Genomic DNA, 14,097 nt, shown 5'->3' with positions numbered 1-14,097 from the left:
CAAAATCATAATTAAGTACGCTATTACCTATATACCCTTTACTAACCAGTCGACCACCTTAATTATTAATATTAAAAAGCTTCTTTAATAAGCTAAAATCTAATTTTTAATAAAATTAGACTATAAAAGCGCTTTATAACAGTTAGAGGGCGTTTACAACTACCAAACTAATAATATTAAGGGGTCAGTTACAAAAGGTATAGGCATCCGTATATACACATCGAGCTTCTCAATTACATAATTTAAGTCCTAAGGTAAAATACTAGCTCTATAAAAAGTAGATTTAATATTTTTATTTATAAAAATCTTATTATAAACCTTACGAAAAATAATAAAGAACTCGGACTTCGTAATATAATTAATAAAATATTTAATAAATAAGTTAATTTTATCCCTATATGCATTTTAAAAACAAATAAAGCGTAATATCTAATAACTAGAATAAATAAAATAAATATAGAGGCATACTAACAGTTATAATATTATTCTACTTATAGTATTTATTAAATTCGGCTAATAAATAGCTCTTATACCCATCGATTATAAATATCCGATAAATACCTTTTATATAAGCCGAGTATACTTATTAAAATACTTAATCTAGTCTAAGCTAATTTTATTATCGGTCTATTTATTAATAATTAATTTAATTACCTAGTTACTTAGAAAGCCTAATTCCGTTAACTAGTTAGCAAAGTAATAAGATCTTTAAATAATTATAAAAACGGGATATACTACCTCTCAAATTAATATACTTAATAACTATAGCCTATTTATAGTTATTAAGCTAATTTCGCTTTTCTATATCTATTAATATATATAACGACTATTAAATTAGTAATAACGCTTATTATAAAACTAGTCTTGTTAAAATTATATAGATCCTTATTATTAATACCGTATTTAGTTATTATATTACTTAATAACGTAAACTACTTTATAATAACCTCTAAATCCTCTTAAAGTACCCTTTAATAATTATATAAATAATTAAATTTAGTTTTTAAAATTGGCTACGAGTTAATAAACTTCTTAGCTTAATACTTCTTAACGGGTATCCTATTCCGCGTCCATAATAAAAAATTCGCTATATCTTCTACACTAGCAAGTTATAAAAAAAACCCTTTTAAATCCTACTTAATAATATATTAAAGAAATATTTTTTTTTCAATTAGATTAAGTTTATATCGTTAGGACTAAATATAGTCATAATATAATTAATTATTCATTTTATTATATAAAATACTTTTAAAAATACCATATATCTTCGTAGCGCCTCACTTACTTAACTTATAACCTATAATACGTATCGATTAGATCACCTTAATAATAATAATAATCTTTTCTTAAGTATAAATTAGTATTATAGTTATTAAAATATTATACGTTAAAAGTTTAAATAGCTAAGAACAAAGCGCGTTATAAAAAAAGTACGCGGCTAACTAATATACGCGGCTAACTAGTAAAGTACGTTATATTTTATTATTAAGAAATATAGTTAGTAAAACGTACTTTATTTTATTAATTATAATATAAATATAGTAATAAAGTATTCAATACCCTAAGTTATTTTATTAATTATTTTTATTAATTAGGTATATACGTATTAAAAAGGTATCCTAATTTCGCTCTATATAAAAAAGAGCGAATATTACTTAAATTATTCCTTATAATTCGGGTTTTAAGTAATTATTTTTAATAGCTAATTTCTTAACCTCTAGTTATATTTATACTTATTATTTTTATAATTATTAAATTTAGTTATTTTAAAATTTTATTTAGGTCGTTTATTTTTTATTTCTTAATATAGGTTTATTATTTATTAGTTAAATAGGATTATTAGGGTTTAGTTAAATAAAAAGCCCTTTTATAAGAGTTTAAAAGAATAATATCTTTTATTTATATATATATTACGTCCTTAACTTTTAATAAAAGATCGGCTTTTTATAACTTTATTTATAATTTTAATTAGTTATATAAGGGCTATATTTATTTTTAAACTTTAAAAATTAAGAATAGGCTCGGTAAGTAATTACTTACTCCTTTACTCGAGAATAAATTAGATTTTTTATAATTTAGTTTTTTTTATAAAGCGAGCGTAAATAATAATAAGTATTTTTAGTTTATTATTAATAAAGCCTCTTTTAATTTATAAGTTTTAATAATTAGAGCTTAGGATTAATAATTATAAATAACTATTAGATTTTATTTATTATAATTTATAATTTAAATAATTAAATTATAGTTTTTATATTATTTTTAAGTAAAATATTATCTTATTAAACGTTATATTTTATATAATAATAATTTTTAAAAGCGAGGATTTATATTTTATATAAATTATGTTTATTACGTAATTTATAAAGTAGCTAATATACCCTCTACTCTACTTTAAAGTATTTTTATTAATTTTTTTATAATTCTTTTAAAAGGGTATGCTTAATAATTATATATATATATTTATTTTTAATAAGGACGTAAATTACGAGCGAGCTTTAATATATTTTAAAGTTATTATTACTTAAAATAGTAATTAAACTAGACTTTTTAATTTAAATTAATAAAAGCTAATTAGTACGTTATCTAGGGCTAATATTATATAAGTAGGCTACTATTAATATAGTTTTTATTTATAACTTATTTAATAAGCTAGTTATTAATATTATATTAATCTTTATTAATAATTTCTTAATTAGTTCGCTCCTTTTTCTATTTAGCTTTTATATAGAGGGTATTTTAATTTAATTTTAAACTCTTTAATTTAGGTTTAAAAATAAGTTTTATTATTAATTATAATTATTATACGTTTTATATCTTATTTAATTTTATAAATAATAAGACTTTTTAGGTATATATTTATTATTTAAAAGATATAAGATTTTAAATATTATATTATAGGTTTTAAGATTTTTAGGAAAATAAAGATTTTATCTAAATATTTATTTTTAATTAGTATTAGTTATTTACTTTATTTATAAGTAGGTAAATAGTTAAAAGGTCTTAAGAGATTTTAAAATATAGTTTAGTTATTTTTGTTCTAAGATATATTTTAAGATAATTTGTTTTATATAAGTAGTTACGTAATATTAATATTTTAAATAACTTAGTTTTTAATTTTTACTTCCTAAGTAATTAATACGAGCTTTTTAAGTATTATTAATATAAGATATTTAGATTAAAGGTATTAGAACTATATAAAGTTTATTTAGTTACTCTTTATTTAATATAAAAACGAGATATATAATAACTATAAATAAAAGTTATATTTATTAATAAAGAGAGGTTTTTAAATAAAAGTAAGATAAATAAAGCTTATATTTTAAAAAGATTAAGTTAACTTTTTAACGAGCTATTTAATTATAACGTTTTTAAATTAGTTATCAAAACGAAGAGTATAATTAAAACTAAAGTATTAAATACCCGTTTTTAAAATAGGGCTTTTAATATAATATTAATATAGAAGTTCTTAATAAATTTAATATTCTAAAGAGTTAAATTTTTAGTCCTAGGTTTTTATTTTTATAAAAGTATTTTAAATAATCCTCGTTTTATAAATAAATATAAGGTAAAATATTATTTTAGAATTTATATTCTTAGTCCTATTATATTATTAAATTAATTTTAGTTTTAGTAATAATTAATTATTAATTAAGTAAATAGTATTATAGTTATTTATAATTATATTTTTAGAAAGTAAATATAAGCTTAAGAGGGGATTAAAAATAATAAGATTAGTATTCTTATTATCCGTTATATTTAGTTTTAATAATAGAATAATATTAATAATTATAATTACGACGTTTAAGGAGTAAGACTTTTAAAATCCTATTTTTTATTAGTTTATTAAGCTTATTTAGCTTTTTATTTCTTTTTAATTATTATTAAATTTATTAGGGCCTTACTTAGATTTATCTTTTTAAAATAAGGTTAATATAAAAATTAGTATATTTATTTATATTTAAATAGGTAATTATTTTATTAATTTCAGGTATATTTAATTAAATATATTCTTATTTCGTTTTATTAATAAGGGTAAATTTTATTTTTATATATTTAATTAGTTTTTAATAATAGGACCCTTTATATAGGTAATTTATAAACGAGTTAGGTTTTATTTTACTTTATTTAGAGTCTAAGTAATTTATTAATATTATAAAAATTATAAAGTTTTATTTATAAGTTTTATTATATATTACCTCTTTATATAAAAGGTTATTAAATATTTTAGTATAATAGCTTATATTAAGTATTATTTTACTTTTTATTTTATTTTTATAATATTAATAAGTTTTTAATTAGATTAGTTTAGAGCAAAGTAATAAGCGGTTATATAAAAACGATTTAAAAGCGAGATTTTTAAACTTTAAGTAGTTAGAGCTATATTATTTAGTAATAAACTAAATAAAAATCCTTAATCTTCTAAGTAGTAAAATTAATATTAAAGTTTACTCTATTTATAACTATATTAAATTTTTTTAAATAATTATAAGTAAGCTTAAATTACTTAGGGTATATTTTTATTTAAAACCGGATTATTATATAAAGGAGTAGTTTAATAAGTTAATAAGTTCTTTTTATATTTTTAGGATTTTTAAGTAATAGAGTTAATAATTTAATAATCTATAGATTTATATAATTTTTTTATAATTAGGAGATTATTTTAGATATTATTTATTAAATAAAGAGGTATATTTTTAAAAAGGCATATTTAATTAATTATAATTAGTTTAGGTTTTATAAGGAGCGTTAGTTATTTTACGAGGCCGTTTTATTTTATTAGTTCGTTCTAAGTATTATTTTTAACACTTTTTATAAATATAGTAATTAAGTTATTAGTTATACTTAGCTATAGCTACTTAGTAAGCTTATTTTTAAATAGTATTTTATATTTTAATATATTTTTAATAAGTAAAATTAATTTAGTAAATAGTAAGGGTTTAAAAGGATTTAGTATTATTTAAATTTAATAGGTTTTAAATATCTTTTAATTAGGCCTTAACTCGTAAAGCGAGGTATTATTTTAATTAATCTTGTTAGTAATTAGCTTATATTTAATTATATTAAAAGTTTTTAAAAATATAATTACTTAAGAATGGGTTTTATAAGCGTAATAAGGGGTTAAAATTAAGTATAAAAAGGATATAATAAATCGTAGCCTTAAAAATAACTTTTAATAAAAGTTTAGGGTCTAAATTAGAGCTAGGCTTATAATTATTATATAATTATAATAAGGGTTTAATATTAAATATAAAAATAGTTATTTATTAAAAGTAAAAATAGGTATAAGGTTTGTTTTAAAATAGAGGTATAAGTAAGTATAAACCTCGGTAATTATATAACCGAGGTTACGTAATATGCAGTGTGAGCTACGGATAGTTAAAGCTATTATAATAATTATATATTTTATTAATAATTTAATTAATTTTAAAATTAATAAAGAATTTTTATTTTAATAATTAATTATAATTATTATAGTTTATTTTGATTTATTATTATTAGTATTAAATATATTTAACTATTTTAGAGCCCTTTAGTATAATAAAGGCCCTATATTTATTATTAAGAAATATTATTTACTAATAATAAAATCTATAATTTATATTATAATTATTTAATTAACGTTAATAATTATAATATTTTTATTATTATTTTTAAGCTTTAATTATTAATAATTATAAAATTACGTTATTTAGTACCCCGTTTAAAAACTAAATTAGAAAATTTAAAAATAATAATTAAAAGGTATAATAAAGGATTAGTATATTTAGGCTATAATAATAGTTAAAAATATTTAATAAAGTTAGTATTTTTTTATTTATAATAGTAATATAAAAATATTAATAATAATACCCGGATTATTAATATTTTATAAAACTTATAATATATTTTTAAAAATAAACCTTAGTTTATAATAGTTTTATTATTTAGTATTTAATAAATTAAACTTATATTAATACTAACCTTTATTTTATTAACGTTTATAAAAGGTTAAATATTAAGCCTCGCTAGTTAATAATAAAATAAAAAGGTAACGGATATTTAATAAAATTTTAATAATTTATAAAAAGATAATTTAAAAAATTTAAATAAATAATTAAGCGCTATAAATAATATTTTTTATATTAAAAGGGGGGGGGGGGTAATATTATAATATTAAGTACTAAGCCCTTATATGCTCGAGCTTTAAGTACTAAGTAGACCCTTTATAAGTTACGTAATTACTAAATTACTAAGTTTAAAAACCTAGTACCCTAGATTTTATTTATTAATTTATTTTTTCTCTTTTTATATTAAGTTATGTTTATTAAGTTAATATAGTAGCGTTCCGACCTGCCTCGAGTTCCCTTTTGTGATATTTTATTCAAGCGCTTATAGGGTAGGCACGGGCTAGTTTAAATACGAGTTAGACGACTTTCTATAGTACCTCTATTAAAACCCCAAGGTAGGTTACAGGTGGGGATACCGGCGAGTACTCCCGTAGCGGCTAATCGCGCCTCAGTGCGGGAGATAACGGCACTGTAGCTGGGGCAAGGCAATGAACTAGGTACCTATCCAAGAACGTTGGGGGTTGCCGCTGTAAGAAGGGAAAGGGTCTTTCATTCAGGCATGCAACGTCGGCCACACGCCGCTTTATCAGCACTAGGATAATGCCGTTAGTCAAACACATGATGGGATCGCAGTTCTTGAGCCAGTGACTAAGTATCAAGCAGCTTTGCCTTGCCGCTTTACGTTACTCTACCTTCACGTTGACCGTGCACATTTCTCAACGCGAAAACCCCGGAGATGAGATGCTACAAGCGAAAGCGGCGATTGATTCTGCTCCACCCTGGTGTGTCCCAGAAGTACCTGTCAGCCACGAAAAAAATCGTAATGGCCGAGAGCTCCAATTCAATCCGAAGCTTGCACAGCCGTAGCCCGTCCAAACTCATCCGCCCATCCACCCGTCGACCCTCACTTGCCGTGAATCGCCGTTCATTATCAGCCCGGCGCATTCTATCCCTCTCCATCATCACTGTCATCCTCCTCTCGTCACCACATCCGAGCATCCATCGGAATAGGCCACTATGCTCTCCAGTCGATTGATACCGCGCGCTGCAGCCAAGTCGGCTTTCAGAAAACCCTCGTAAAGGACCCTGATAGCAGAGCCTCATTCTTTCCAAGCTGACAGCTGTTTGTAGACTCCCCGCCGTCGCACCCCAGCTCTCCAGATGGAGCCGTGCCTACGCCTCTTCCTCTGGTACGTTGCCTATACCCCGAATATATTGCTTGTGAGGCCACTGACCCTGTCACCAGAGGAGAACGATCTAGTTGTCATTGGCGGTGGTGTTGCCGGCTATGTCGCTGCGATCAAAGCTGGTCAAGAGGGCCTGAAGGTTGCCTGCATCGAAAAGCGAGGTACCCTCGGTGGAACATGCCTCAATGTTGGCTGTATTCCCTCGAAGGCACTCCTCAACAATTCTCACCTTTACCACACCATCAAACATGATACCAAGAACCGCGGAATCGATGTCTCGGACGTAAAGGTCAACCTGGAGCAGTTCATGAAGGCCAAGGACACCGCCGTCGGCGGCCTGACCAAGGGTGTCGAATTCCTCTTCAAGAAGAATGGTGTCGAATACATCAAGGGTGCCGGCACCTTCGTCAACGAGAACGAGATCAAAGTCTCTCTCAATGACGGTGGCGAGACCTCTGTGAAGGGCAAGAACATCCTGATCGCGACTGGCAGCGAGGCCACTCCCTTCCCTGGTCTCGAGATTGACGAGAAGCGCGTCGTCACCAGCACTGGTGCGCTCTCTCTCGACAAGATTCCGGAATCCCTCGTTGTCATTGGTGGCGGCATCATTGGTCTGGAGATGGCCTCCGTCTGGTCCCGTCTCGGCTCCAAGGTGACTGTTGTGGAGTTCCTCGGCCAGATTGGCGGCCCGGGAATGGACGCCGAGATTGCCAAGAGCTCTCAGAAGATTCTTAAGAAACAGGGTATCACCTTCAAGACGGGCACCAAGGTCCTGAGCGGCGATAAGAGTGGCGATAAGGTCAAGTTGGAGGTTGACTCTGCCAAGGGTGGCAAGCCGGAGACGGTAAGACTTGGCCAGAAATCGCTTTGGTAGAAGATGCTGACCTGTTTATTAGCTCGATGCCGACGTCGTCCTTGTCGCGATTGGTCGTAGACCTTACACGGGCGGACTGGGCCTCGAGAACATTGGTCTCGACCTCGACGAGAGAGGCCGTGTCATTATCGATTCCGAGTACCGCACCAAGATCCCCCACATCCGTTGTGTTGGTGATGTCACCTTTGGCCCTATGCTGGCGCACAAGGCCGAGGAGGAGGCTGTTGCTGTGGTCGAGTATATCAAGAAGGGCCATGGTCACGTCAACTACGGCGTCATCCCATCTGTCATGTACACCCATCCCGAAGTTGCCTGGGTTGGCCAGAGTGAACAGGACCTCAAGTCTCAAGACATCCCCTACCGAGTCGGCTCATTCCCCTTCAGCGCCAACTCCCGCGCCAAGACGAACCTGGACACCGAGGGCATGGTCAAGATGCTCGCCGACCCTGAAACGGACAGAATCTTGGGAGTCCACATCATTGGTCCCAATGCTGGCGAAATGATTGCGGAGGCCACTCTTGCTCTCGAGTATGGTGCGTCCAGCGAAGACATCGCCAGAACTTGCCATGCTCACCCCACCCTGGCTGAGGCCTTCAAGGAGGCAGCTATGGCCACTTACTCCAAGCCAATTCACATGTAAGGCCAGTCACAGCGATGCAATGGTGCGAGTGGTGGAAAGCTTTGGCGTCCTGAAACAACGACATTCGAAGCATGTAATTTGTATCACCTGAGGGACAGCGGATAGAAGTTCGAAAAGGTAGTTTGTAGCATAAGCATACGTTTTTACGCCAGCTAGAGGGTTATTATCCAGGAAAGGGACTCGTCATTACATCGAACGCTCTAGGCATACCATCCTGTGACCAGGGTCATCCGAACGGGTATGTACGGGCGTGGATAGACCGCTCTCTGCTTAGGCACGCTGTCTGATTTATTTACACTGCGCGTTGCCGGCTGTGAGATACGATCAGCAGTAGTGGGAAAAGTTTACCCAAAGTCGGTCTCGGTATTTCCATCTGTCTATGATACCTTCCGTACTGTGATTAGTAAAACAGAAGACCCGAAATAGAGTGGTTGTAGCTGGCAGGGCTGGAGACCTTGTATTAGCCTGCGGCTGTCTTCAGTGTCTTCGAGAGATTTCAGATCGTAATCACGGAGCTACTTGGACTCAGGCACGAGCGAACCGATGTTTTGTCAGGTTGTAAATTTCCCCGTTCATGTTTAAGCTGTTGGATTTACGCATCTTCGCCCATGTCTGGCTTTTCTAGCAACGCCTCCGCCATCTTACACGCCTCCTTCACTTTTCTAGTCTCTTTCTTGCCGCCAACAAGGTCTGTAGCCCGGACCTTTTTGCGCAAGAAATAGCCTACGCTCCTCGCGAGGGCTGGCGCCAACCCACTGCCGAAGCACACTCCAAGGGCTTGCTCCAGGCTCTTGCCCTTCACGTGACTGCACTCTTGAAGCACAGTGATGAGCATTACCTCGACGAACAAGCTGGTCTTCTCCCTGACGTAAGCCAGATTGAGTGGTTTGAGAATCCCAAGACTGACAGAGCCATCAGCAACTAAGCTTCCCATCATCTTAGCAGTATTGATGAGACGTCGGTCGTCTACCCCCTCCTCGTCTTCCTCCTCGGCCTCCTCTCCAAACAGAGGCTCGCCAAGTCTGCGGAATAGCGTCCATAAGGTATCCTGAAATGCATGCTTGATCCGTGAATCGGTGCAAAACTTTTTGGATACCAATGTGTAGAAAGGATTGTAGTGTTGCTGTGCTCCTGAGCACTGGAGAAGGACATTTGGCACCTCGCGTCTGTTGTATTTGTTGAGTCGTAGCTTGAGAATACGCATGTACGCGTCCTGATAGTCGGCAGCCGCAACTAGCGCGATAAAGATGGCTCGTCGAACATCAGTGTTCATTCCTTGCTCTCTTGCCAATTGCGTGTAATCGTGAGTCGCCAGATCGTCAGCATCCGCAACCACCACATCGTCAACATCTCCTGTGGTCGCGCTTCTCTCCTTATCCTTATTTGCCGCTCGTGTATCCTGGCCTGCCCAGCTGGCTCCCACCAGCCACCATTTGCCCGTCTTGTCTGCGTTCTCGATATCCTTCAGACCGATGCGAAGGGGCTCTGATGCCTTGAGCTTTTGCGCGTCAAGAGACCCCAGAACCTTTCTCATGCGCGTGACATGCTCACCAAGAATGGCTAGATCCTGTGCGCCAGCCTTGACCTTATTATTCTTGAGGTCACTGATGGTCTCGACCATAAACCTGGTGCGAACCGTCAGGTTGCTCTCCCCGATTTTGGCTACCGCAGGACGAATCAAACTGACGATATCTTTCAGCGCCAATGGATCGTCCTTTCGTAGTTGAGGGCCTGATACGCGAACAATCCGCAGTAAGAGCTCGGCATTCAGTTCCGATAAATCCTCGAGAAGGAGCCGCACAAAGTCGAATATCAGGTTGCTACCGACGACACGGAACATGTACATCTCCGCAAGCACGGTGAGGAGATTTGATGTCTCCTTCGTAGGTATGCGGTTTTCGTTGACCGCTACTATTGCTTTGTCCCTCTCATCCTGAAAGCGCTCCACAGCTGTGGTAAGGAAATGCGCGGCGAAATCGATACCAATGACTTTGTAAAGAGCAGCAACGAAGCCGGCTGACAGGACGAGTAGCGTATCGGGCTTGCTTGTAGGATCGCAAATTTGAGCCATCAGCAGGCTTGTCAAGATATTGTTGGTGTGGCCCCTTGGATTATCCTGATATATCCTGTCGATCTCACCAACAATGGATACCAAGTTTGCTTCAGTGACTCTGTTGACAGGGCCCTGCAGCTTCCTTCGGATCTGAGCCTCAAGATCTGCATCGCCGCCTGATCGTGCTCGCAACGACGGAGGAATATACTTGGGAAGCTGCGTGCCAGCTGAGACTGGTGGGAGATATGGGTTCTCTCTGATAGGTTTGGATTCCTGGACAGGCTCCTCATCTTCGGAGTCGAAATCTCCCAGTGAGCCCTGTTCATCAGAATCGCCCTGATCTTCCATGAAAATTCCATCTTCATCCTCGTCGTCTTCGTCATTTTCTTCGTCTGATGCCTCTTCGTCTGTAAACCTCGGATCGTCATCGTCGTCGTCGCTTCCCGTTGTAAACTTGATTTTCGCTTGGACCTGACTCGCTTTCCTTCGTTTTGCCGCAAGCCATGCATCGGCCTCGCTCTTGACTCTGTGGCTTCCTTCGTCCGATTCGTTGCCGTCGTTGAGATCGCCAAGCAAATCATCGAGTCCGTCGTCCTTGAAAGCCTTGGGGATGGACTTCCGACCCTTCTTCAATCCTAGTTTACGCTCAAGCTGCTCGATTTCGGCGTCATCTTTGGCCAGCCTTTCCTGCAAGGCGCGAGACGGCTGATTCAACACTAAAGGCTCCTCGGAGTCATCGTCGTCGTCTTCGTCTTGGTATTTGCTGATATGCTCCCGCTTGCGCTTTTTCGGGGCTGGGCTGCGTGGCTCCTCTGGCTCGTCGAGAGGACGTTTGCCATCATTACCCTTTCCGTGGTTACTGATAGGACGTTGAATCTGTTCAAGGTGGTCCCGCGATGTTGTTGTTCTTGTTGTCTGCCGCTGCTTTTTCGACTGCCTGTCGGCCTTCCGTCGATCTTTTCTATTCTGTCCCTGGCTCTTCCAGCGAGGGTTAGATCTTGAGGTGGCAGACTGATCCGGCGCACCGATCTGTTTGAGCAGCTGAGTGGGTAAGGCGAGCGGCTTTGGAGGCATATCGTCGGATGGTGAGGTGTAGAAACACGTTCTCCGAATTTTGCATTAACAACACAACCAGGTCTTGTCGAGAAACTCTTGCGCAAATGCCGACGTCGAGAAACTTTTTAGTGGGGTAAAAGCTCGAAAACGGGTACCTGAGCACCGATTCGCCGACTCACCGATGGGCGGTCACGCCACACCCCTCCATTTCTTATAGTGAGCTAAGAAGCTTTAGCTAGTATTTATATCTTTTGATATTATCTCACGGCTCTCGACATAGTCTGACGATATCAGCTTAGCATAGCTAATAATATTTATAACTAATATATTATACTGTGTTGTACAAATATCTATTGTAAGTAGAAGAATTTTACTGAGTATTATTTTTAAGAATGCTTAGTATAACATAGGTATTCATATTTCAGCTTCACTCTATTGCCCTTAATATTTGTATTTCATATCTGCTGAATAACTTGAAAACTTATTGGAATCGCTTTTCACTGCTGATGGTCCCATATAAGTATGTCACCTTGCATACTGGGTAAGATACACTAGCTCCGAGTATACCCCACTGTCCGGGGCCCATATACCCTTGCTCACTATCATAGCCTTGCTGCGGGGAATGACCAAAGCCGCACATGAGCACCTAGCAGCCCGTTTCACCAAACTGGTTGCTTTTGTATACCGACATTCCATCATTCCCGGCCTCTCTGATGAAATAACACACCGTGCAGCTGCATTATTCTACTATCGTAGTGCCTCGTTTGGTTGCACGCGACGCCAGACGCTTCGGTGACCATGTCAGCCCACCTCAGTCATGAAGAGGTATGCTTCTTCCTCCTTCGCCCCTCTCGCATCTGATGTGTCCTTCTATAAGTCAATGGTCTTGCTAACAACTCGGCCATAGTTCTTCGGCAAGTTGGCAGAGCTTTTCGAACAACGCAAGAGCAAGGGGCGTGGCTCGATATTCCTCGTCCAGAAAAGATGTAGGTCCACTACTTCACGGCCGCACCCGAGATACCCAAAGACTCATCGTCTCCTCTAGTAACCTACGGCCAAGATACGGCCTCGACACCACCAGCCGGCGATGAATCCTTCTCCGATCTCCGCCCCGCAAACCCGCTCCCTGTGATTGTGCGCGCGACGAACGGCAAGTCGAAGAAACACAGAGACGACAAGATCAAGCTGTCTACAATCGTTCAGCCCGATGCTTTGGAATCCTTCTTCGCCAGCTACGCCAACATCTGCAAGGGGGGTATGTCCGCACTCAAGCCCCGGGATCGGAGTAAGAAGAAGGCCAAGTCCAGAAAGAAGAAGGGAGGCGCAGTCACGGCCGTCGCTGCGGCGTGAGGGAAGGATGGCTTGACTTGACCTTCCGTTGTGCCACCGATACAGTCGGGTTATATACCGCCATTTTTTGTCCCCCGGAAAGGCAGTGCATCCCTTGTAATGGGGTGAAGGAGATGGCAGTCAGATATCACGCACACGTCGTGGACGCTTCTGGCACAGTACGTGGTATCCATCGTCCTGAGCCCGTGGCCACAAGTAGGCGCTTTCCCATCGTACCGCCCAAGTATCGTCGGTCCCTGTCAGAGGGCTTAAGATGACAATCCGGGGCTGTATAGAAAGAGTCACAAGGGGGAATACATGCTCTAAGTACCTATTAACCTATGAAGGCTGAGTCGTATCTAGCCGGTGATGCACTATGTGTCATCAAATGTTACATGAACTTAATCACCACTATCTTGTCTGTCATGTTGTGCTCAACAATCGAGACAGGAGTTTTGTATAAAAAATAAGCCTTCGCTGAACCCCTCGACGGCCTCCATCGCACATGCGCACTTCTCGCACTCCTCTCGTCTGGGACTTTTCGGGTTTCCGACGTACATGCAAAGGCTCTCTGGGCACTTGGACGCCTGCTCTCTGCTCTCGCAACTCGCTAGTCTCTTGCGTTTCTGCCACCTCGTCCGGCACCTTGGGCACCAGTAAAAGTGGAGTTCGCACATGTTGATAGCATTAGTATGTGGTGAATACAGGTAAGAGTCAAGGTGGTTCTCGTTTGCAAGTAGTGGTTTTGAATCAACCGGGAGATAAAGGTTTGGTTGAAAATGTCCGCTCTATTCATAACGTTACCCAGCGATTTGGCATCTTTTTATGAGAACTGGACTGCAAGTTAAAGAGAAGATACTCTGACTGGGACGGGAGAGACCTATTCGCGTTTCAGTTTGCACTGAGCTGCA

At 36.4% G+C, this 14,097-nt stretch overlaps 3 protein-coding genes across 3 annotated transcripts; 2 read left to right on the top strand and 1 right to left on the bottom strand.

The window, feature by feature from the left end:
- Positions 1 to 6,835: 6,835 nt before the first annotated feature.
- HER10_EVM0004832 (dihydrolipoyl dehydrogenase) lies at positions 6,836 to 9,861 on the top strand. Its single transcript, XM_035474463.1, has 4 exons — positions 6,836 to 7,123; positions 7,179 to 7,237; positions 7,294 to 8,078; positions 8,131 to 9,861. Exons 1-4 carry the CDS (start codon positions 7,065 to 7,067, stop codon positions 8,746 to 8,748), a joined length of 1,521 nt encoding a protein of 506 aa, XP_035327933.1. The 5' UTR covers positions 6,836 to 7,064; the 3' UTR covers positions 8,749 to 9,861.
- HER10_EVM0001406 (MIF4G domain-containing protein) lies at positions 9,341 to 12,062 on the bottom strand (the record flags this gene model as incomplete). The annotated part of the gene is made up of 1 exon (XM_035471154.1): positions 9,341 to 12,062. Exon 1 carries the CDS (start codon positions 11,873 to 11,875, stop codon positions 9,341 to 9,343), a length of 2,535 nt encoding a protein of 844 aa, XP_035327600.1. The 5' UTR covers positions 11,876 to 12,062.
- Positions 12,063 to 12,145: 83 nt separating this feature from the next.
- Positions 12,146 to 13,593, top strand: HER10_EVM0003046 (signal recognition particle 14kD protein). Its single transcript, XM_035482917.1, has 3 exons — positions 12,146 to 12,682; positions 12,765 to 12,843; positions 12,903 to 13,593. Exons 1-3 carry the CDS (start codon positions 12,656 to 12,658, stop codon positions 13,205 to 13,207), a joined length of 411 nt encoding a protein of 136 aa, XP_035327758.1. The 5' UTR covers positions 12,146 to 12,655; the 3' UTR covers positions 13,208 to 13,593.
- Positions 13,594 to 14,097: the final 504 nt, after the last annotated feature.

Source organism: Colletotrichum scovillei (genome assembly GCF_011075155.1).
Source record: "Colletotrichum scovillei strain TJNH1 chromosome Unknown Contig00010, whole genome shotgun sequence".
NCBI classification, from domain to species: domain Eukaryota; kingdom Fungi; phylum Ascomycota; class Sordariomycetes; order Glomerellales; family Glomerellaceae; genus Colletotrichum; species Colletotrichum scovillei.
Note: the sequence above shows the minus strand (reverse complement) of the source record. Positions and strands in the feature narration are given on the sequence as shown.

What these genes read in the sequence shown, in the direction of transcription:
- HER10_EVM0004832 (XM_035474463.1), top strand. Translation starts at nt 7,065, where the DNA reads ATGCTCTCCAGTCGATTGATACCGCGCGCTGCAGCCAAGTCGGCTTTC. An exon ending in TCGGCTTTCAGAAAACCCTC is followed by an intron (nt 7,124 to 7,178) that starts GTAAAGGACCCT and finishes AGCTGTTTGTAG; the next exon opens with ACTCCCCGCCGTCGCACCCC. An exon ending in AGGGTGGCAAGCCGGAGACG is followed by an intron (nt 8,079 to 8,130) that starts GTAAGACTTGGC and finishes CCTGTTTATTAG; the next exon opens with CTCGATGCCGACGTCGTCCT.
- HER10_EVM0003046 (XM_035482917.1), top strand. Translation starts at nt 12,656, where the DNA reads ATGTCAGCCCACCTCAGTCATGAAGAG. An exon ending in CCCACCTCAGTCATGAAGAG is followed by an intron (nt 12,683 to 12,764) that starts GTATGCTTCTTC and finishes ACTCGGCCATAG; the next exon opens with TTCTTCGGCAAGTTGGCAGA. An exon ending in ATTCCTCGTCCAGAAAAGAT is followed by an intron (nt 12,844 to 12,902) that starts GTAGGTCCACTA and finishes CGTCTCCTCTAG; the next exon opens with TAACCTACGGCCAAGATACG.